Here is a 22,408-nt window from a genome sequence, read left to right on the forward strand (position 1 = left end):
ATTATACAAATAAAGGTTAGATGATATCTATCTATCTATCTATCTATCTATCTATCTATCTATCTATCTATCTATCTATCTATCTATCTATCTATCTATCTATCTATCTATCTATCTATCTATCTATCTATCTATCTATCTATCTATCTATCTATTTATCTATCTATCTATCTGTCCGTCTGTCTGCTTTCCTATCTATCTAGATATCATTCTATCCATCTATCTATCTATCTTTCTGTCTGCTTTCCTATCTATCTATCTATCTATCTATCTATCTATCTATCTATCTATCTATCTATCTATCTATCTATCTATCTATCTATCTATCTAGATATCATTCTATCTATCTATCTATCTATCTATCTATCTATCTATCTATCTATCTATCTATCTATCTATCTATCTATCTATCTATCTATCTATCTATCTATCTATCTATCTATCTATCTATCTATCTATCTATCTATCTATCTATCTATCTATCTATCACTCTATCTATCTATCACTCTATCTATCTATCTGTCCATCCATCCGTCCGTCTTACTGCCTGTCTATCTGTCTATTTATTTATCTATCTATCTATCTATCTATCTATCTATCTATCTATCTATCTATCTATCTATCTATCTATCTATCTATCTATCTATCTATCTATCTATCTATCTATCTATCTATCTATCTATCTATCTATCTATATCTATCTATCTATCTATCTATCTATCTATCTGTCTATCTGTCTGTCTGTCTGTCTATCTATCTGTCCATCTCTGTCTGCTTTCCTATCTATCTATCTATCTATCTATCTATCTATCTATCTATCTATCTATCTATCTATCTATCTATCTATCTATCTATCTATCTATCTATCTATCTATCTATCTGTCTGTCTGTCTGTCCGTCTGTCTGCTTTCCTATCTATCTATCTATCTATCTATCTATCTATCTATCTATCTATCTATCTATCTATCTATCTATCTATCTATCTATCTATCTATCTATCTATCTGTCTATCTGTCTGTCTGTCTGTCTATCTATCTGTCCATCTCTGTCTGCTTTCCTATCTATCTATCTATCTATCTATCTATCTATCTATCTATCTATCTATCTATCTATCTATCTATCTATCTATCTATCTATCTATCTATCTATCTATCTATCTATCTATCTATCTATCTATCTATCTGCTTTCCTATCCATCTATATATCATTCTATCCATCTCTATGTCTATCTATCTATCTATCTATCTATCTATCTATCTATCTATCTATCTATCTATCTATCTATCTATCTATCTATCTATCTATCTAACGTTATATGTCTGTCTGTCTTCCTATCTATCTATCTATCTGCTTTCCTATCCATCTATATATCATTCTATCCATCTCTATGTCTATCTATCTATCTATCTATCTATTATGAATAACAATTAATACCGAAAAACAATTATTTATTAAAAGAAATAAACATTTTGGAAAATTATATATATGACTATCTATCTATCTATCTATCTATCTATCTATCTATCTATCTATCTATCTATCTATCTATCTATCTATCTGTATGTCTGTCTATCTGTCTTCCTATCTATCTATCTACCTTAAACTTTTCTTTTCAAGTTTAACAGTCCTCCTAAAAATGTGTTTGGAACTGTATTATAAAAACCACTTGAAACCGCCAAACGCCTGTACGTATTTTAAAACTTGATAATCGTCATTATGACGTCACTAACTATTAGGCTCGTAGAGGTTAAATTTCCTTATTTTAAAAGAAATATCAGGTGTGTTGAAGTTGTGACGCTCCGTCTCTCACCATTTTAAACGAGTGTCGTCCGTGTCAGCAGCCGCATCATCATAAGGCTGACCGTAGGCCTCAGTCAGAGAGAGATGTTGTGCGATGAGAGAGCGCCCTCTAACGGCTCAGCGCTGATAATGGCCGCTGCAGGCCCTGGCTGAACATCAATCTCTAGGCCCAGATATTAAAAATACAGAATAGGCAAACACAAATTCTTTTTATAACGATTTAATGAATCTGACAGGCCGCTTTTGTCAATGGCGGTACCGAAGAGGGCATATGGCATATGCTATGTGCAAACTATACAGTCATATGATCAAGTGCAGACATCAGAATTTCAAAAAAAGGCAAAAACAAGACACATGCAAATGAACTCTAATCCGAAATAGCAGAACGGCAGACAGAAAGACGGCAAATACATCTGTTGTGCTATCAGACCTCAACTAATTACATTCAGAAACCTGTTCTGCATACGACTACATGGAAAGACTTGACAACAACCTGTTATTAGCTTGATGGAGTTAGTATTTTGGAACATGACTTACATGGGGTGTTTTTGCTCTTAAACTTTATTTTATGTGCATCTCAATTACATACATCTAATCCATTGTATATTCAGATTCCAAAAAGTCAATACTAGCGCTCTCAAACATCAAATGAAAAGAAAATATACATTTACTGCAGAGGTAATCGGACGAAAACATTCCTTCTAGAACAACAGAATGTGTCAAATCAAACTATACAGACACGGCTCCAGACAACCAAATGTGCTTCTATGCTTTGCCCCAATACCCCAAAAATGACATACAGCGCATGGCATTTCAATATTAGTACAGCACTAAGTCACCAAAAATATATCCATTTATAGCAGACATATGTGCTGGTCAATACTTCACATTTTCTGACTTCCTTTATTTTAATTTTTACAACATATGTGCTAGGAAAAACCTGCAAGGACCATTAACAAAAACTCAGGGGCCTCTAATGAAAAGCAATTTAACTGCAACATGTACACAAGTAGTATGGGATATGATCCATGCAGTTGTGCACAGCCAGCATAGTCATGGTATGGTCTCGTTTAATATTCGTAGATGACATCAGCCACCAGTGCATCACAGTCTTCATTGGAGATACATTCTACGGTCCGGTCCGGTCTAGACTCAGCCAGACTTGAAGAGGAGAATGGCCACCTGGCCCAAGTAGAAGTAGATGAAGTGTTTTGTCTCGTGGGTCACGTAGCTGCCGAAGTTCCTTCCCACAATGCAATGCCACGTGGGATTGTATTTCTTATCGAACTCCTGTAACAGGAGACAACGTGGTGGTTTTAGCACAGGGAAAATGCAAATGCGACAAAAAAAAAAATACACGATAGGAGTCCAAGATAACCGTATGGCTCAAATCTCACCTTTTTGATGTATGCGGCAATGTCCTTCTCTATGTTGTATTTCTCCATGGCCTGCGTAGCGCAGTCCACAGCATCCTGCTGCATGTCTTCAGACATGTCTGCGTTTTTGATCACAGCCTTCCTGTCGGTCATGGTGCCTGAAAACAGAGAGACCAACTTAAAGTCAGAACAGTGGGGCCTTTCATGGGTGCTTCTTCCCTGAACAATGCCAGGTAAAGTCCTGACAGAAAGCCATCAACTGAGAGGATCTGATTTGTTAAGGTAATTCAAATGACACTAGATACTTTCATGAGAACCAAGCAGGTCTTTCAATCCAACACTAATATGTGCAGCTAGGCCCGGTCAAACTGTGCTCAAATCCTGCATTAAAGTGCTTAAGTAGCAATACTAATACTGGGATGCATGTGGCCCAAATGCATACAGGCAAAACTACTATAGAGAAGCGCTGGGAGAGCATGCACAGATGTGTCAGCACTGTTGGTTTAGCAGTTAAAAGTAATAATCGTGATGGCAGTCGACTGAATCACGGTTTGAGGTCTGGATCATCTATCAAGTCGTTGACAGGTCAGGATGGAGGAATGCTACGTCACACCTCCATTCACGGCGTGCGCGTTTGATGCTCCAGCAAATCAATGAAACGCAGGTGCACGCGGCGTTCTCGTGGCAGCGTCTTCGTCTCAAAGATAAATGCATCTTTGCTAAAGCGATTGTAATATTGTGAGAAAAAAAATAATAATACGGGATTTTAATGTCTAAAACGAAAACATCAGGCTCAAAAAAAAATGCATGCTAGATCACTCGAGATGGTGTAACCATTCCACTCACCTGTCAACAATATTTGTCAAGAGAAATTTGCAATTCAAAACAGTCGCCGTACGAGCTTTCGTCGTTTCGGGTGTCCCTTTTGACGCTAGGAGAAGAACATAAGGATCAAGTCAAACGCCGACTGGTGCCCGCGCTAAAATCCCTGGCTCTTCACAATGCCGTCCTACACAGCGCTCGCCATTGGCTGCAGACCAGCCGCTCCCTGCGCCCCTCTGCCAGCATCTTATTTCATCCCACAATGCATCTTTAACCGGAGACCAGAGGGAGATGTGCTTGTTTGGGTATAAGCTTCAGGACTGTTTAGGCCAGGAAATAGCTTAAATTAGACTCGGTGTACCTTCACAATGAAAACACGTCACAATAAATTATTGCAAGGTTAGAGGTATCATTTGTGCCTCTCATGCTCAGTCCCACACAGTGTAATGTAACTAAGAATGAATAATGTATGATTCTGTCTCCGCTTCTTTTAGTTTATGTCCGATTTCTACAGAACAATAATAATTCAGTCCTTACAAATAGTTGCACTTACCTACTAACGTTACATGTATAAAAATATCCAATAGTTATTCTAACTACATAATAGGAATACTATTGCTTCTGCAACGAAACTCACGTTGGCGTTAGTCAGTATTTACACATATTTAAGTCTCGACACAAAGTAATAGTTCACAATGGACATTGACTTATGTAACAACTCGCGGTTCATTCATTGACCGCTTTAAATATGTTTTGATTCATAAAAAAAGAACCGACTCGTCATTCTTTTGAGAATCATTGAAATCGGTCGAGCTATGTTTTGTTTAATCTTACTAGTCCAGTTATTCTCCATATAATTCCTTATCCTAACTGCTGTTTACAGTAACTAAGCAACCATTTTTTGGTCTTATTTACTCTCTCCCAAGTGTTTCCAAACCTCCTGTAGAATACATTGTTGAAGTTTTTTTATTGTAATTAAAATAAATGTTGTTTTGGACTCCATTTTGTTTGTATAGACAAAATAAAAACGCTTAAACATTCAATATCTTGCATTCCACCGGAGTCATTAAATTTACATTCATTTAAGTAAACTTCAATTTTCAATTTCAGGTTAACCATCTGCAAGATTCAAAATTATAATATTATATTCAACCATTCAGAAACAATAACAAGTAAATGAATGCAACATACACAGTTTTGTACCAATGAAACCTTTATTTAGGCAAAAAAAACGTCACTAAAAAGAAACCAAATGCTAGTGATGTTAAAGCATCTACTGTCCACACTGGGACAGTGTAAATCTAAAAATGCCTGAGTATACCCCCCATCCCAAATGTATTTTTTTTTTCCCCATTTACCATACGGTTCCTGTTGACTCCATCCCCATAGATTGCTCCAGCATCTGCTCCTCCAATGTGTTAAATGTGAAGGGCCAAAACGTCTACATATTCCACTGAGGTATAAAGAAAATAAAGGGGGCAGGGAAGTACTTTTCAACTGTGGTCTTAAAATCCTATGATCCTGGGAGCAATTGATCCTGTTCCATGTATCCAGCATTCCCTATCCTATCTTCATTATGTACTGATCCCAGTGATCCGGCATCCACTGAGCCTCTCCTCCAATCCAAACCTTAAGATACCAGCAAAATCAAGACAAAGGAGGTAAAGAGTTAGAATCAAATCCACTCAAACCTGCCTTCTTTGATGCATGCATACAGCATTAAAGGCCAAGACAGACCATCAAAACTAACCTAACACTAAGACTGAGTCGAATAGGTCATTAAAGTTGCATCTTTGAACAAAAACCCAATGGGTACATTTTAACAATGCCATCTGACGTGAAAATTCCCAAATTGATAGTTACCCAAATAATGCCCTGAGGGCCAAGAATAGTATTGTTCTAGACATAATGGAGGATTGTTCTAATGCTCAAATTCACCCTTTTACGCAACACAGTATAGATTTAGTAATCCTTTATTACAAAGCATCAGTTCTGTGTCACGTCTAGAGGAAGACAGCATAAAAGAGTTGTGGAACCCACCATCCCATAAACATACATGGCATTTACAAAAATATTGGGAGCCATTACATAACCCTTTGATTGGTCTATGAAAAAGACATCCACTTTGTATTCCAAAAAAAAAAAAGAAAAAAAAAGTGATGGGCAAAACAAAATGAAGTCAGTTTAAAAGGTACGTTTAAAAATAACCAATGGGTGGGAGGGGGGGGGGGGGGACAGAACATAGGACATTCATAAGATCGTAAATTCTCACAAAACAAGAGGGTGGAAAATTAAAACATGGGGCTTGTGATGCGTAAAAAAAAAAAAAAAATTGGTTTTGGCTCCACCATAGAGGTGAGAAGAGTGGAGCGCTTTAGGACCGAGAGCGGGAACGGCTATGGCGAGGGGAGTACTGGGGGGATCCTCGGCTGCGGCGCGGGGAGTAGCTTCGGCTACGGTTGTTGCTGCGGCTACGACTCCTGCTGCGACTGCGGCTCCTTGACCTTGATCTTCCATAGCTCGGACTGCGGGGACCGTCCACCTTCACGCGGATGTACGCAGTTTCTCCCTGGCAGAGAAAGAACTTTCCACTGAGCAAATGTAACGTATAATCATGCGAACATTGTCACTATACTTACCAGACTTCTTTGGTTGCCCTCAAAACACCAGTATTCCCATTTCCATTAACCAGTAAGCACTGACTACACAAGACGTCTAGTTTGACAAGGTTTACCTTTGGCATTCACAAGGAGAGGTCGACCGATAGTGGATTTTGCTGATAATAACTACATTCAGAAATCTGTCCGATAAGAGATTAATCGAACAATAGTTTTTAAAAATCAGTAATATGAACGAGAAAAAAAAAAAAAAGATTGAAAATTAGTACTGAACCGTTACAAAATTAACAATTAATCATGAGAATGTTGTAATAAATTAAAGTCATAAAATAGCAGTGCTTCAAGCACTATTTTTTTTAGGTAATGAAATATTTTAAAAAAACTACGAGAAAAAAAAAAAAGGTAACTTTTAAATGGTATGTACTAAATTTCTCTTGTATTTTACCTTGCTATTATGTTTTTGCACATAACCACTATTTTTACAATCAGAACCAATTTTCCCCCTGAATAACCACAGATTAATTAACAAAAACGATATCAGCCAACCGCCATTCACAAGTGCGGGTTCACTTACAACATAGATCCACCTATCATATCATTAGGAATTTGCTTACCTTAAGAATATTCCAATGCTAAGCATATCCAAATGTTTGGATTAAAATCTCAAACCTACCTCATGCGACCGGAATTTTGTGTTATCCAGTTTGCGAACGGCGTAGGTCATGTCTTCTTTGCGAACAAACTCCACCACACCAGTTCCATCTCGGAAAACGTCAGCGTAACATACATCACCTGCTTCACGCATGTGATCCTTCAGATCCTGCCAGCTACCACTCGGTGGAAGCCCTGGAATGAAACAACAGTCAATTCAACTTCAAATGGCTCTTAAATTAAACTAAAACTCCGACGCTGCCTTACCTGAAACGATTACTCTGTACTCTGAACGTCTGGATGGGGGTCCATATCTACCCCTAGGAGCCCCACCACCACCTCCTCCTCCGCCGCCGCCTCCACCACCACCACCGCCGCCGCCAAAACCTCCTCTCCCCATTCCTCTCCCGCTTCTCGGAAACTCCACCCGAAGACGATAGCCATCGTAGTCATAGCCATCACGGGCATAGACGGCATCTTCAGCATCTCTAAAAGGAAAGAGCAAGAAAAACATGTAAACATCAATGGCATGAAAAGCCAGTCAGTGCAGCTAGGGGGGGTCACACTGAGATAAACCACCAACATATCTACTTAACTAATCCTCAGCCACTAATCTGACCAGAGGCCCGTTGCACAAAAGTAGAATTAAGACATCCAGGATAAATGACTGAGCTGAGCTCAATGAAGCCAAAACAAGTGCATCCAGGCTTAATTGGTTGCACAAAGACCAAGCCAGGATGAGCAGACACGGATTCATCAAGCCAGGTTAAACCAATCTTGGATAGGTGCGCGCTCACGGCTCACTCAAATAGACCCGCCACCGATCACAGATTCACTGATTCACCATGGCAACTAGAGCGGCGTACTTTTCCCCGTTGGAGGCATAAATCCTCATGGAGGCATACGAGGAGGTAAAAGACATAATTACGAAGAAAGGCAACACCGCCACAGTGATAAAGCAAAGAGAAAAAGTATTGCAGACCTCCTGAATGCGTAAGTAGTGCACAATTACACACTCACCGCTCTGCTGAAACATCACAATTACAATCCAAATAGTTAATTCACATCTCCAAAAATGCAGTTGTACACTGATTATGAAACAGTTTAACTTTTAATTGAAATGGACAACAGATATGAGTGAAATTGTGTAAAGTAACCCCATCACACTGTATAAGGCTTTGATAAATTATTATCAAAGGCTTACAAATTACTACGCTCAGTAGTACAGTTTAATCTTAGCCGTTGTACTCTGCTTCTTATGCTGTCCACCGAATTTTTTTTTTTTTTTTTTGGCCTCTTATGATGTTTGTGCTGTATACTGTGTGTAATACAAGCTTGCAGGGAGGCTACTGCTTCCATTCATTTGTCTGTTCAGTTGATGTGTATGGATTTGTCCTGCATTTACCGCAGTGTGCAGACAAGCGGGGTGTGTTTTATATATTTATATATATATATATATATATATATATATATATATATATATATATATATATATATATATATATATATATATATATATATATATATATATATATATATATATATATATATATATATATATTTATATATATATATTTATATATATATATTTATATATATATATTTATATATATATATTTATATATATATATATATATATATATATATATACTGTATATATAATCTCTATCTTTGAATGTGTATTTATCCTTTTGTTATATTGTTGAGTCACTGTGTGACTTCAGTTTCGAAAGGAGCTGATGGTTTACCTGCTTTGTTTTATCCTTATTCAATAAAGGAACCTAATGTTACACTTTGTGTTTTTATATTTATATGGAATGTGTATTTTATACGACCGAGTATTAGGGCCACACTGAGGAAGAAGGAAAAAGTCATACATTTATGAGGCTGGTTCTTTCTGCGGAAAAGATGCATATTCTTTTTACAGTCCTGATACTTATGACAATGTGACGCTGATGTGCCAAAAGATTAAGTATGTCCTTGTTTGTGAAACCATACTGAAGAACAATTCCACGAAATGCCCCACAGCTGTCATTTTAACAACCGTCTTCCTCTAAAACAACGGGTTACAATATTATGACTTAATTTTTCGAAGTCTGTGACTTTTCTTTTTTTTCCTCTGTGGCCCTAATATTCTATCATTTTTATATATAGCCTTATAGTCTATGGGAAACAGTAAATTATCTAATGATAGCAACATCATCTAAAAATCATAATTTATCCAAAATTATTGAAATTATGATCACAAACGTTTAAATAATGACAGTGGGTCTAGTTATATGTGATAACAATGTGTTGTGGGCAGTGGAATAACTATTGGTTTCCGTTTGTGGTGACTGCTGACTGACATAAGGGATGAGATTAAATAGATCCTGGAATTTAGCCTGGTCTGGAGCAGGCTAGCTCCACAGAATAAATCTCCATGGTAATTTATACCATAACTTCCAACTGCCACCCTATCCAGCTTTAGTGCAACCGGATCACGGATAAATTGAGCCAGGATCACCAAGATATCCCGGCTTAATCCCTTATCCTAGTTTTGTGCAATAGGCCTCAGGTAGTTAAGTGCCTTAATATTTACAATTACACAAACTCCTTCAAAATACAGTAAAGGTTAGTGACAAACTTGATTTCAGCAAAAGCTCATTGCAGCTAATTTGAATAAAGTTTAAGTCATTTGTCTAGTTAATGTAAAATTTCCATATCCCAACCTAGAGTTAGTTAGTAAACCCAAACAAAGAACAAATTGAAATTCAAGTTTGCACATAAAAAAAAAAAAAAAAAAAAAAAAAATTAGACAATTAAAAGTTGCAACGCCTACTCTCATTACGACGACAAGCATTAGTAAATATACAACTGAGCCCTGGAAACATGGTGAGCACGGCTAAGCTAATTAGCATGTTAGCACAGAAAACAAAAGTAAAACGGCTTGTATACAACGATATACACACTTATAATATACATATGGAGATAAACTGTTAAAAGGCAGTGACACTAGTAACAGGGGTTTAAATTGATGATTTAAGAAGTGAAGTTAGTGAAATTGATAACGTTGAAGCAAACGGATTAGCTTTTTAGCTAAAGGCTCAAGGTTCAGTTTTACACACCTGGGGTCCTCAAACTCGACAAAGGCGAATGGAGGTCCGCCACGTCGGTTTTTCAGATCGATATCTCGAATGGCTCCGTACTTATAAAATACATCTTCGACATCTTTAGTGCGGATATCAGGGGGAAGATTCCCCACATAGATGCGGCAATCGTTGCTCCCAGCAGGCCCGCGGATCACCCCGCCACCAGACATTTCAGCAGACATTAACCTTCCTGCTAAACAGAGAAAGCACACATTTCGAGTCCGATAAATAACGAACGTTTGATTACCTTTCGAAATACGTTAAATAAACCTAGTTACCAGTCAAATACAAAACAAAGACACTTACTATTGTTTCAGCGCCGCTCGCACGCGCACACCGAGAGTATTTCCTCTGGAGTGTGCGCGCGGGTCGCTTCCTCTTCAGCTGGCGCGCTGTAGCCACCGCGGATGAATCTAGAGAAAAGGGCTGTTTGGCGGGTAATTGAGTAGCTACATCCGCGACGCGAAATAGTTCGCATAGTGATACAAATATTTTATGTGGGTGGGTAATTGGAATGAATAAGGAACAATGAGGTAATGTCAAGCTATTAGCCATTGTTTATTCTTGTCCTGGGGTATCAAAGTCAGTGCTACGTATTGCTTGCACCTGCTACTTTGGTAAACTGGAGACTACAGGGGTACACAGGGACAACGTTTAAAATAATAAAACACTTAGTATCTATCTATCTATCTATCTATCTATCTATCTATCTATCTATCTATCTATCTATCTATCTATCTATCTATCTATCTATCTATCTATCTATCTATCTATCTATCTATCTATCTATCTATCTATCTATCTATCTATCTATCTATCTATCTATCTATCTATCTATCTATCTATCTATCTGTTTTCAAAACTCATAGTACTAAAATCACAACAGATCATCAAAAGTGCACTTTTTTCAAACATTTCAGCATATTTTCAATTGTGTTAGTACAATCCACAAAACCACAAAGTATCCTTTTCACTAAACAAAATAAGTGTTTCATCTTTATAAATGTTTCATTCACAGAAACTGCCTTTCATAAAGCTCTTACAATCAAACTTTTGATTTGCATCTCTTCTCATTCAGTTTACAGTTTTTCTCAGTTGCTTTGGTACATTTCTCAGATCAGAATTCAAATTCTCAAAACTACCTGTTCAATTCTCACATCATTGTGTCACTTGTGCACATCAAAAAAGCAGTTTCTCATTTCTTTGAACAAGTTGCAAATGCTTTGGTACATCCATGCAAATGATTATGTAAAATTTTCTGCTGTTTCCTACATTATCAGTTGCTTATGTCATGTTGATCAAAATGTATTACAGTTTTTTTTATTCGCTTTGGTACTATTTTCACAAGCAAGGTGTGCATTTTCAAAACTCATGGTACTAATATCACAACAGATCATCAAAAGTGCACTTTTTTCAAACATTTAAGCATATTTTCAATTGTGTTAGTACAATACACAAAACTACAAAGTTTCCTTTTCACCACAAAAAATAACTGTTTCATCTATATAAATGTTTCATTCACAGTAACTGCCTTTCATAAAGCTCTTTCTATGAAACTTTTGATTTGCATCTCTTCTCGTTCAGTTTAATACATTTGTCTATTATTTAATCCAACAGATCTTAATGGTTAATCAATTAATCATTTGGTTCACCTATAGATTTCTTTTAGATATTGATTCTATAAACATAGTTTCTACTTTGTATGCAATTTCCGATATAGATAACCATATGTAATTAATTATTTTTACATTACAAGCAATTGATCTTAGATTATAACTACTATGTTCAAAGTGCGTGCGCGTGTGTGGCCTGGTAAACTCTACATTATGGGGACAAGATGTCCCTATAAAGATGGCAGTATCCTAATTACTTGTCCTTGCAGGGACTTTTTTTTTTTACTGTAATGTAAAAATGTAGAAAGTTTTGTGTGATTGATAGGTTTATGGGTAGGGTTAGTGTAAGGGGAGAGAATATACAGTTTGTAACCATTATGCCTGCTTATACCCAGAAAGATAGTGAACCAGACATGTGTGTGTGAGTGAGTGTGTGTGTGTGTGTGTGTGTGTGTGTGTGTGTGTGTGTGTGTGTGTGTGTGTGTGTGTGTGTGTGTGTGTGTGTGTGTGTGTGTGTGTGTGTGTGTGTGTGTGTGTGAGTGAACAGAGCAGAGTAGAGTATAAGGGAAAGGAAATAGTCAATGACAATGTGACATCAGACTGATCAGAAATGCATCAGAAGAAGGGAGACAAATGGCATCAAATACAGCATTTTACATTACAGTATGTATGCATTTGATACTGTAAACAGATTACCATGGTAGAGACACATTACTGTAACTCACCTTTATAAAGCTCAACTACAGTAGATTCAGTGAGGTACAGTGAGAGCATTTACTGTATTGGCAGCAAACTCTGTTCTATAGCCCAGAACCTCTTGGCTGTGTTGTAACTTCATCACACCTTTTGATAACACACTGAATAGATAGATACTATTACAAACATTATAGATTAAATAACATAAATTAGGTAATGTAAGCGTATTTTCTTATGTGGCATCTGTAGCCTGTGTTACTGTAGATAATTCAGCAACAAGGGTGATTTGAAACATGTATCTTGCATTGTTTTCTGTTGGATGAACTGATTGTTAAAAGTACTAAACTGACAGAAGATCACACTGTTGTGTTTCAGTGATTAAACCGAATGTTCTCATTACATATTACAATAATCTTGTGTTTGAAACAATGATTATGTGGACTGAAGATATGTGGAACTGAATGAAAGCATTACATCAGGTTTTGAAAGAATGACTAGCTGTGTTACAAGTGTGATCAGTTTAGATTTTTGTACTAAGAGTTTTGAAAATGTACACCTTACTAGTGAAAATAGTACCAAAGCAAATAAAAAAAACTGTAAATTGAGTCTCTGTTGAATAGTCTCACCCCCCACAACATTAAGGCATTAGTTCATAGCATAAGTCTTTACAGGCAAAATGGTTGAACAAGTTGTCATAATATGTCAAGCATATTTTTATACATTTCCGTTAGACGTTCATATTTCTACTTTTGTTTTTCAGTTTTTTTTCCTTTGTGCTATGCAGTGCTGTCTTTTTCTCTCTGTATCGCAATGACATGGTCTGTCAACAAATTACAGTACAAACAGTAAAAGCGTAAATGTGAATCTTGTCCAGTCTCTTACAATCAAACTCACACATACACTAAGGTGTAACTTACAATTTACAATAATTGTCATCAAAACTTTAGCCATAGTTTACATCAGAACATCCCTCCAGAGTACACTGTTATATTGACAACATGACTAAGAATTTGACTGTCTTATCCACACAATGACACAAGGACTTGTCATTCTGATGGCACTGACATGTTCATTGACACAGATATTTACTTTTGAGAGATGAACTAAGGATTTTGAGCAAGAGACTGGCTTTTGCAGGTAATCCATGGTGTTTTGCTATTTGTACGAATTGTTTTGAGAAATGCACTTACTGTTTTGCAAATGTCAAGGATGATTCGAGAAATGTACCAAAGCGACTGAGAAAAACTGTAATACATTTGACTTTTATTTAATCCACTGATCTTAATGGTTAATCAATCAATCATTTGGTACACCAATAGATTTCTATAGATATTGATTATATACTATACTATTATAAACTATAGACATAGTTTATATTTTGTTTGCAATTTCCAAAATTGATAACCATGAAATGAATTATTTTTACATTATAAGTGAGTTATCTTAGATTATAAGGTGTGTGTGTGGCCTGGTAAACTCTACATAAAAGGTGTGTGGGGGGGGGGGGGTAGGTAGGACAGAAATATCTGCAATTTGTGAATAGAGCAGAATAGAGTGAAAGGAAGTGGAAATAGTCAATGACGGTGTATCATCAGACTGATCAAAAATCAGAAGAAGGGAGACAGATGGTATCACATGTAACATTTTACATTACAGCCATGTGATACTGAAAACAGATTAGCATGGTAGAGACTGCCACATTACTGTAACTCACCCTTATAAAGCTCAACTACAGTAGATTCAGTCATATGGTACACTCTAAAAAAAAAGGTTCTATATGGCACTAAAAGTGGTTCTTTGTCGTAATCATAGGGGAACCACTTTTGGTGCTATATAGCACCATATCTTAACATGTTATGTATATGGTGCTATAGCACCTCAGCCAAAGAACCGGTGAAGAACCGCTGAAGAACCACTGAAGCACCAAGATTGGTGCTATACAGCACTTAAAAAGGTTCCCCTATGATTACGAGCCAAGAACCACTGTCTTTAGTGCTATATAGAACAGAATCTTTTTTTTTTTTTTTTTTTTTTTTGAGTGTACAGTGAGAACATTTATTGGCTGTTAACTCTGATATAGCACAGAATCTCATGGCTGTGTCATAACTTTATCACACCAGATAACACACTGAATATTATTACAAACATAATGGATTCAATTACAAAAGTTAGGTAATTTAAGTGTATTTTCTAATGAGGCATCTGTAGCCTGTGTTACTGTAGATAATTCAGCAACGAGGGAGATTTGAAACATATATCTTGCCTTGTTTGCTGTTGAATGAATTGACCGTAAAAAGTACTAAACTGAAAGATCACACTGTTGTGTTTCTGTGATTAAACCAAATGTTCTCATTACATATTACAATAATCTTGTGTTTGAAACAATAATTATGTGGACTGAAGATATGTGGAACAGAATGAAAGCATTACATCAGGTTTTGAAAGAATGACTAGCTGTGTTACAAGTGTGATCAGTTTGGATTTTTGTACTAAGAGTTTTGAAAATGTACACCTTACTTGTGAAAATAGTACCAAAGCGAATAAAAAAAACTGTAAATAAACCTAGTTACCAGTCAAATTCAATACGGACTCGAAAATGTGTATTTTTTGTTATAGATAGACAGACAGATAGATAGAAAGATAGATAGATAAATTGTGTTTTATTACAGGCTCTAGGCCCAACAACATGACATACAACATAAAGAAAAAAAAAAGAAAAAAAAAGATGTATATATATATATATATATATATATATATATATATATATATATATATATATATATATATATATATATATATATATATATATATATGTGTGTGTATAAAACGAAGGAAGCATATTCTGTCTTCAAAGATTACAGTCCAAACACATCTTCTATCTTCACAACTTTATTGAGCATTATTATTACTGCAGCATTTTCGGTTTGTATTCCAGTTGTTAAAATGTTGTATCACATAATGCATTCAAGCCAATCATCCTGAATTAGACTCACAATGACTCACAAACCATGCTGTTATTCTTCATCAAAGCAAAGGCTTTATTAAAGCTTTAGATGATGAAAGGTTAGATTACAGAAGCGTATATCACAAATCCTTATAAATATCCTAAGAAACCCTCACATCTTGACAGTAAGTGATAAGGATCAATATTACACAGTCAACTGTAACTTTGTTAATAAACTTGCCAGTTTAATCAGTTGCATTGTTTTCCTAAAGAACTGTCTCAGCAACAGAAGCACATTTTACAATGTTTTTAAGACAAGCAGAAGACACCACAAATGTTCACATCCTCAGAAACTCAGCAATCACTTTCATGTGCTGTTTTACATCAACATCACATAAATGAGAGAATAATAATTCATCTACATATGTTTAAGAGTTTTATACGGAAGTGGCAGAGAAATTGGCTAGCTTTTAGCTAATGCTGGAATATGGGAATCTGCATTTCAATATGCATAGCTGGAAAGGTAATGGGATAGACCAGTGGCGCCGCTGCTGTCACCACAAACTGAGTACTTCCCTTGGGATGCCAGACTGTTGATCTGAGGACAAAAGACAAGTAGAGAAGCGATTAGAAAGGAAAAAGAAACAAAAATCTATCTATCTATCTCTCTACAGATTTGGTTGGCATGCCTCTGCTCGTTTGATGAATTCCTCAGTTGCGGAGGTCTCGTTTTCTCTCTGTCCACGCCAGGTCTTCAGAGCTGAGGCCTGCAGAGCTCGGCCGAATGAGAAGGTAAGAGCCCAGGGCTTCACCAGTGGGCAGTTATTGATGGCATTGAGGTTAATGGAGGCCTCTTCCTCACTTTGACCTCCTGAGAGAAAGGTCACCCCTGAAAGTGCAGGAAGTCTGTAATTACGCAATGTCCAGACTCGTCAGTGAATTTGAAACCAGGTTTACATTTTTTAATATATCCTCACCTGTGACAGCAGGTGGGACAGTACGGCGCAGAGCGGTGACTGTTGCCATGGCAACCTCCTCTGCACTGTATTTGGTTGGGCAGCTGTGTCCAGGGGTCACCATGTTGGGCTTGAGTAGTGTGCCTTCCAGATACACATAATGATCAAACATGGCTTTGTAGACCGCAGCAAGCACCTGAATCAATGACAGGGAATTTAAATCAAATGATAATTCAAGCAATTTTGAATGTGTCAAGCATATAAAGGGATAGATGAAAAAGATGAAAATGTACTCACCCTCATTTAACTTATTTCTATATAAAAATGTTTTGACATTTTTATGTTTTAAAACAGTTTTATGTTCCACAGAAGAAATAAAGGTTCATACAGTCATACAGGTTTGGAATGACATGAATGTGAGTAATTGATAACCGATTTTCATTTTTAAGTGAACTATCCCTTTAAGAAGTAAAGTTAATAGTTACCAACCCTCTCCGTGACAAACTGGCAGCGCTTCAAATCATGGTCTCCATCAGGTAGGATCTCAGGTTCCACTATGGGTACAATCCCATGCTGGAAGAACAGTTGGGAACATTAACATATGATCTTTAACATATTTCTATTTGTCTTTTATAACTCTCTAGCCTCATTGACATTTTACCTGCTGACAAATACTAGCATAGCGAGCAAGGACTTTTGCATTTTCTGTAATGCACAGGTTGGACGGGGTGGTCTCACTGATTTTCATTACACAGCGCCACTTTGCAAAGTCAGCTCCATCCTTTTTATACTGAGCGCAGCGTTCCGAGAGCCCATCCAGACCTGTTGAGACAGTAGCGCTCCATTATGTTAAAATTCATATGTTCTGCCTCAAAATGACCCTAATTGTATCCAATATCATTTCATCAAAAAACTAAAACAAATCAGGTAAAAACAGTAAACCTTTTGCAATAATACTTCTCACACATTACATCCAAACAAAGTTAACATTGTAACTATGTTTTAAACATTTGTTTTTCCACGAAATGTGAATAATAGAAAAGGTATTATGTATAGGTAAATATATATACTATATATATATATACAGTATATACATTTAAAAAAAATATTTAAAATATATTTGTGTGCATACAACACAAACAGTAGAGCGTCATGCTAACAAAATCCAAAATTCATGCATGAACTGATAAAAATATACACCTTCACCTCAGCGTATACTGTATTTTTTCCAAATAAAAACATATATATGTAAAAATACCCTCATAGTTGAGAATTTTTTTTATTTTGGGTCAGTAAACCAACTCAAATTGACACAATAATCACACAATTTCAAGAAACCAGTAGTTAAAATGACCCGGAACATAATATTTAAACTAACATATTATGATATTAAAAAGTGACTGAATCAAGAACCATTGAACTAATGTGAAATTAGTCTACCACGTAAACGTATCAACAGTGAAATTAATTGAATAAGTAGATATTCAGATCCAGAGAATGGACGTTTTTGATATACCTTGTGTAGTGGTCTCTCCATTAGTCCCTGGCAAGGGGACTACACCTTTATCAACCTGTGAAGAAAGGGAATAAAAAAAAAAAAATTGAAACATGAAACATTTGTAATTCCGCTTATTGGTTTAGATGCACTGTAAGAATTTGTTTTGTGTGCGAAAATGGTACCTTTAGAGGCACAACAACTTGTCACTGGGGCAGTACCCTTAAAGAAATAGTTCAACCAAAAATGAAAATGATCCCATAATTTACTCATCCTCAAGCCACCCTAGGTGTAAACGACTTTCTTCTTTCAGCCAAACACAAGTTAGTTAAGTAAAATAATATCCTGGCTCTTCCCAGCTTTGTAATGGCATCGAATAGTGGCTGAGTATTATTTGAAGCTCCAAAAAGTGCATCCATCCATCATAAAAGTAATCCATACGATTCCAGTGGGTTAATAAATGCCACCATGGGTTTTTGTAAGAAAAATATCCATATTTAAAACTTTACAATATAAAATAATCCCTGGCTTCAGGGAGCAGTTCACGAGAGTCGAGTTCCAACGGAAGGGAATATCTACTTATTCAATTCATTTAACTGTTGATACGTTACACAGGTGCACATTTCTCAGTTACCCTATGAGGGTATTTTTACATTTACATGTGTTTATTCGAAAAAATACAATATATGCTGAGGTGAAGGCGTATATTTTATCAGTTCATGCATGTGAATTTTGTCAGGTGAGAATTGATGAACGCGGAAACGCAGCGGATAGAGCAAAACAAAACGCCAGCCATGAAATAGAAGTCTAAAATGAGAAGTTTTAAAGAAAAATGTTGGAGGATTTCGATATAAGAGAAGAGGAGCTTGAGTTTTCTTAGGACGGGTCAGAGGTCACCCTTCCGCCGGAAATCGATTCTCATGAACGCGCTCATGATTATAGTTTATAAAGGTTAAAATATGGATATTTTTCTTACAGAAACCCATTGCTTCGCTTCAGAAGGCCTTTATTAAGCCACTGGAGTCGTATGGATTACTTTTATGATGGATGGATGCACTTTTTGGAGCTTCAAAAACTTGTCAAAACCATTACAAAGCTGGGAAGAGCCAGGATATTATTTGATATAACTATGATTGTAATCGACTGAAAGAAGAAAGTCATATAGAGCTAGGATGGCTAGAGGGTGAGTAAATTATGGAATAATTTTCATTTTTCGTTGAACTATTCCTTTAAACGGACAACTGTGTACCTTATCTACTCTTAAAAGGTGAATATTTATACCTTAGGGAAGGAATATGTTCCTTAAAGGTTTTAAATATGAATCTTTAAGAGGTAAAAAAGGTACAAAGTTTCCCTCATATATGCGATTGGTTGGACAAACAGTTAGCCATGTCTCAAATACATCCCACTGATTGAACAGCACTTGTTTTTTTTCCTAAAGAGAATTGGAAGTTATGGGTTGAATGGGATCAGGAAATGTTGCACGCCAGATTCAAACTCCAGTGCCTGAATGAGCACCAAGGCTCAACATGTCAAAGCAAATTGCTTACAGCTACGCCAGTGAACCTTCAACAGGTGAAACTTCATACCTTGACCCCGATAGTGATGCCCTTGTCCTTTATCATCTTGACGAACGGGATGCCATCATCAGAGTTCTGGTAGAGTGTTTCGTGGAAGAAGATCACTCCACCGATGCAGTTATCAATACGGTCATCAGCGGTGAAGAGCACCTGACGGTAGAGGCGGCGGTTCTCCTCGTTGTTCTCCACCCCTATCTGGTTCAAACGCTTCCCCATGCTGCCTGTTAGAACATGCACAAAACCAAAGTGACTTCTTGTGCTTTTCTTCTGCAATTTCTGTCAAATAACTGGAGTAAGTCACACTGACCTATGGACTCGTCTGCAGCTAGGATGCCTTTCCCTGGAGACACTATACGCAAAGCTATCTCATGTAGCTCCTTCTTTTTCTCAGTGGTGAGGGGAGGAAACTGATGGGTCATCCTAAATGTCTGACACAACCTGAGGATACAGTAAGAGTAAATGAACACAACAAAACCAAAATGGGATTTCACCATAAATTGCCTTCCTGGTGAAGGACTCATACGGTTCACATACAAATAAATCTGTAGAAAAGCAGATGATGTGCTGTCTGAAAATGTTAAATTCACGGACATTTCCTTCAAACTTAAAAGACAACATGATGCAATGCGTAATTCAAAATACATCTAACACTAGAAGGATCATTTTTGGTCCCTCATAGAAACCTTCAGTGAACAGTTCTTAAAAGAACCATTTTCTATTAGTGCGAAGATTATTTTAATAATCTAAAGAAGCCTTTTCCGCCATTTTGTGGAATAGAAGAAAGGTTCTTCATGGAAACATACAGTATATGCCAATAAACACCAGTCAAAAATCAATGCAAAAAAATCTGGTTCTAATTTTACAGACTTTTCTTTGAGCATAGAAAACCTGGAAATATCAGGGAATTGTTAAAAATTGTGTTCTAATCTATGCCCAAATTTAGAATATTTAATCGGTTAGAAATTGGTCTCTGTGAGTTCAGTCTCTAGAAAATGATTGTTAAAAATCCTTATCCAGAAGATTTATAACCCTCGTCCTGAGGCGAAGTTATACTTTTTAAATGAAACGGCTCCTAAACCAATAAATGCTGGGTTAAAAACAACCCAAGTTGGGTTGAATATGGACTAACCCAGAAATTGGGTTGTTTTAACCCAGTGAATGGGTTGTTTTAACCCAGCGGTTGGGTTGAATGTTTGCTTAAAACAACCCAATTGCTGGGTTAAAACAACCTATGGTACAAATTATGGTAGTCAATGGTTGCTCTATCTGCTTGTGTTCAGCAGAACAAAGAAACTCGTACAGGTTTGGAACAACGTGAGGGTGAGTAAATGAAATCATTTTTGGGTCAACTATCCCTTTTGCATCGATTGGTATTCCGTTTAGAAATGCCAAGCATTCACTTTCACAAAAGCTTATCAGCAACTCTGGCAACTTAGTTATCCGCAACCACAGCTGAAGCACACTGTTTCCAAGCCTTACGCATACATAAATTACTCTCTTTATGAATAACTAAGTTGCCAAATTCCTGCAAAATATTATTTTTAAGTGTTCTTAACTTTGTCAACATCTTCTACTTGGAAACCTTTTAAACCTTTAGTATAATTTCTGAAGTATCTGGATTCTCAGCATTCAAAAACATTTTCTAAATGCCAACAAGTTTCTCCACTTCAAATTCCACAAATGAATAGTAATCCAGAATGGTCAAGGCAGTAAATTCAACAGATGGAATGACAGCGATACTCACCAAGTCAGAGCAGACCGAAAGACGCAGAGCAGAGGGGCTTTTTCCTACAGACGAGATGAGAAGTGACTGATTCTTTAACAGGGGCACTGTCCCAATTCTTTATGAAGGTGATATCCCAGAGGATGCTGACAATTGTAAGGCGGAGCTTAACGTCATGCCCTCATTAAGTTATTGGGGGTGGTGTTAAAAGGCCACCAAAGGTTGCCCACCCGATCCCATTTCTCTAGCAGCATGTATTCTCATTATTCTACACACAATGTAATGCAATCTAACTGGATTTTCTAAATGGTGCAAAAGTTGCTTGGGTAGTGACTGTTGTTGCCAAGGTGTTGCTAAGCTGTTCTGGGTGGTTGCATACTCAAAAAAGCCCAGATAAGGTTTGTCTATAGGGGTTTTTGTGGCCGTTTTATCATCGGCAAGGTGAAAATCGAGTCTGATTATTCCTGTAAGCCACATTTTCTGAGGTATCATTGTAACTTTGCAACATGTTGGCAGCAGGGTCTTCCAGGCGACATATTTAAATTTGAAGAGGGTCTGTATTCCCGTCGATACTATAATTAGATCAAACATTCCTCAGGCAAATCCTCAAATCTCTAGTCAGATGAGACTCCCATCATACCCTTAGGACAATGTTGGCAGCCACAGAGCGGCTGAGATTCAAGTATATGTGTGATAAAAAATGAGGTGGGGTCATGGCATAATTTCAAGTTCTATACAGGTGAGTAGAATTTTTAGATGACTTCATGATCTAGTTTTTCAAGGACAAAACAACGGAGTCAAAGTTTGGAGATTCGGTCTACCAACGCATTGATGATGTGTCGTGAAATGATGTGATCAATGCTTTCGGATCTTTTCGGCTTCAAGTCAGTTTATTCATATGCTTCGAAAAAAGCAGTCTTTTTCAGGACCACATCGTTCAATCCATACGAAAGCAATAAGATAACGTAGATAAAAATGGCAGGTTTAGAGGGATACCCAATGC

General features: G+C 36.8%; 3 protein-coding genes across 5 annotated transcripts; all 3 read right to left on the minus strand.

The window, feature by feature from the left end:
* Positions 1 to 2,000: 2,000 nt before the first annotated feature.
* On the minus strand, positions 2,001 to 4,299 carry dynll2a (dynein, light chain, LC8-type 2a). Its single transcript, XM_079823133.1, has 3 exons — positions 4,023 to 4,299; positions 3,198 to 3,334; positions 2,001 to 3,090 (listed from the first exon to the last, which is right to left on the minus strand). The coding sequence occupies exons 2-3, from the start codon at positions 3,327 to 3,329 to the stop codon at positions 2,953 to 2,955; spliced, it is 270 nt and encodes an 89-aa protein (XP_079679259.1). The 5' UTR covers positions 3,330 to 3,334; positions 4,023 to 4,299; the 3' UTR covers positions 2,001 to 2,952.
* Positions 4,300 to 5,196: 897 nt separating this feature from the next.
* srsf1a (serine and arginine rich splicing factor 1a) lies at positions 5,197 to 10,823 on the minus strand. Of its 3 annotated transcripts, none has more exons than XM_079823134.1 (5): positions 10,705 to 10,823; positions 10,375 to 10,591; positions 7,535 to 7,755; positions 7,290 to 7,462; positions 5,197 to 6,567 (listed from the first exon to the last, which is right to left on the minus strand). In XM_079823134.1, exons 2-5 carry the CDS (start codon positions 10,578 to 10,580, stop codon positions 6,373 to 6,375), a joined length of 795 nt encoding a protein of 264 aa, XP_079679260.1. In that variant the 5' UTR covers positions 10,581 to 10,591; positions 10,705 to 10,823; the 3' UTR covers positions 5,197 to 6,372. The 3 variants fall into 3 exon arrangements, with proteins under 3 accessions (XP_079679260.1, XP_079679261.1, XP_079679262.1); XM_079823135.1 differs by having other exon boundaries at positions 10,375 to 10,588; positions 10,705 to 10,780; XM_079823136.1 differs by having other exon boundaries at positions 5,198 to 5,627; positions 10,705 to 10,804.
* Positions 10,824 to 16,153: 5,330 nt separating this feature from the next.
* aldoca (aldolase C, fructose-bisphosphate, a) lies at positions 16,154 to 20,101 on the minus strand (the record flags this gene model as incomplete). The annotated part of the gene is made up of 8 exons (XM_079824018.1): positions 16,154 to 16,249; positions 16,341 to 16,540; positions 16,629 to 16,803; positions 17,097 to 17,180; positions 17,269 to 17,429; positions 18,124 to 18,178; positions 19,692 to 19,899; positions 19,986 to 20,101. 8 exons carry the CDS (start codon positions 20,099 to 20,101, stop codon positions 16,154 to 16,156), a joined length of 1,095 nt encoding a protein of 364 aa, XP_079680144.1.
* Positions 20,102 to 22,408: the final 2,307 nt, after the last annotated feature.

This window comes from Gobio gobio (genome assembly GCF_949357685.1).
Source record: "Gobio gobio genome assembly, chromosome: 8".
NCBI classification, from domain to species: domain Eukaryota; kingdom Metazoa; phylum Chordata; class Actinopteri; order Cypriniformes; family Gobionidae; genus Gobio; species Gobio gobio.

Coding starts and splice junctions, on each gene's coding strand:
- srsf1a (XM_079823134.1), bottom strand. CDS start 10,580: ATGTCTGCTGAAATGTCTGGTGGCGGGGTGATCCGCGGGCCTGCTGGG. Junction 7,756..10,374: donor GTCGAGTTTGAGGACCCCAG/GTGTGTAAAACT, acceptor CTTTCCTTTTAG/AGATGCTGAAGATGCCGTCT. Junction 6,568..7,289: donor CAAAATTCCGGTCGCATGAG/GTAGGTTTGAGA, acceptor TTTCTCTGCCAG/GGAGAAACTGCGTACATCCG.
- dynll2a (XM_079823133.1), bottom strand. CDS start 3,329: ATGACCGACAGGAAGGCTGTGATCAAAAACGCAGACATGTCTGAAGAC. Junction 3,091..3,197: donor TTGCCGCATACATCAAAAAG/GTGAGATTTGAG, acceptor CTCCTGTTACAG/GAGTTCGATAAGAAATACAA.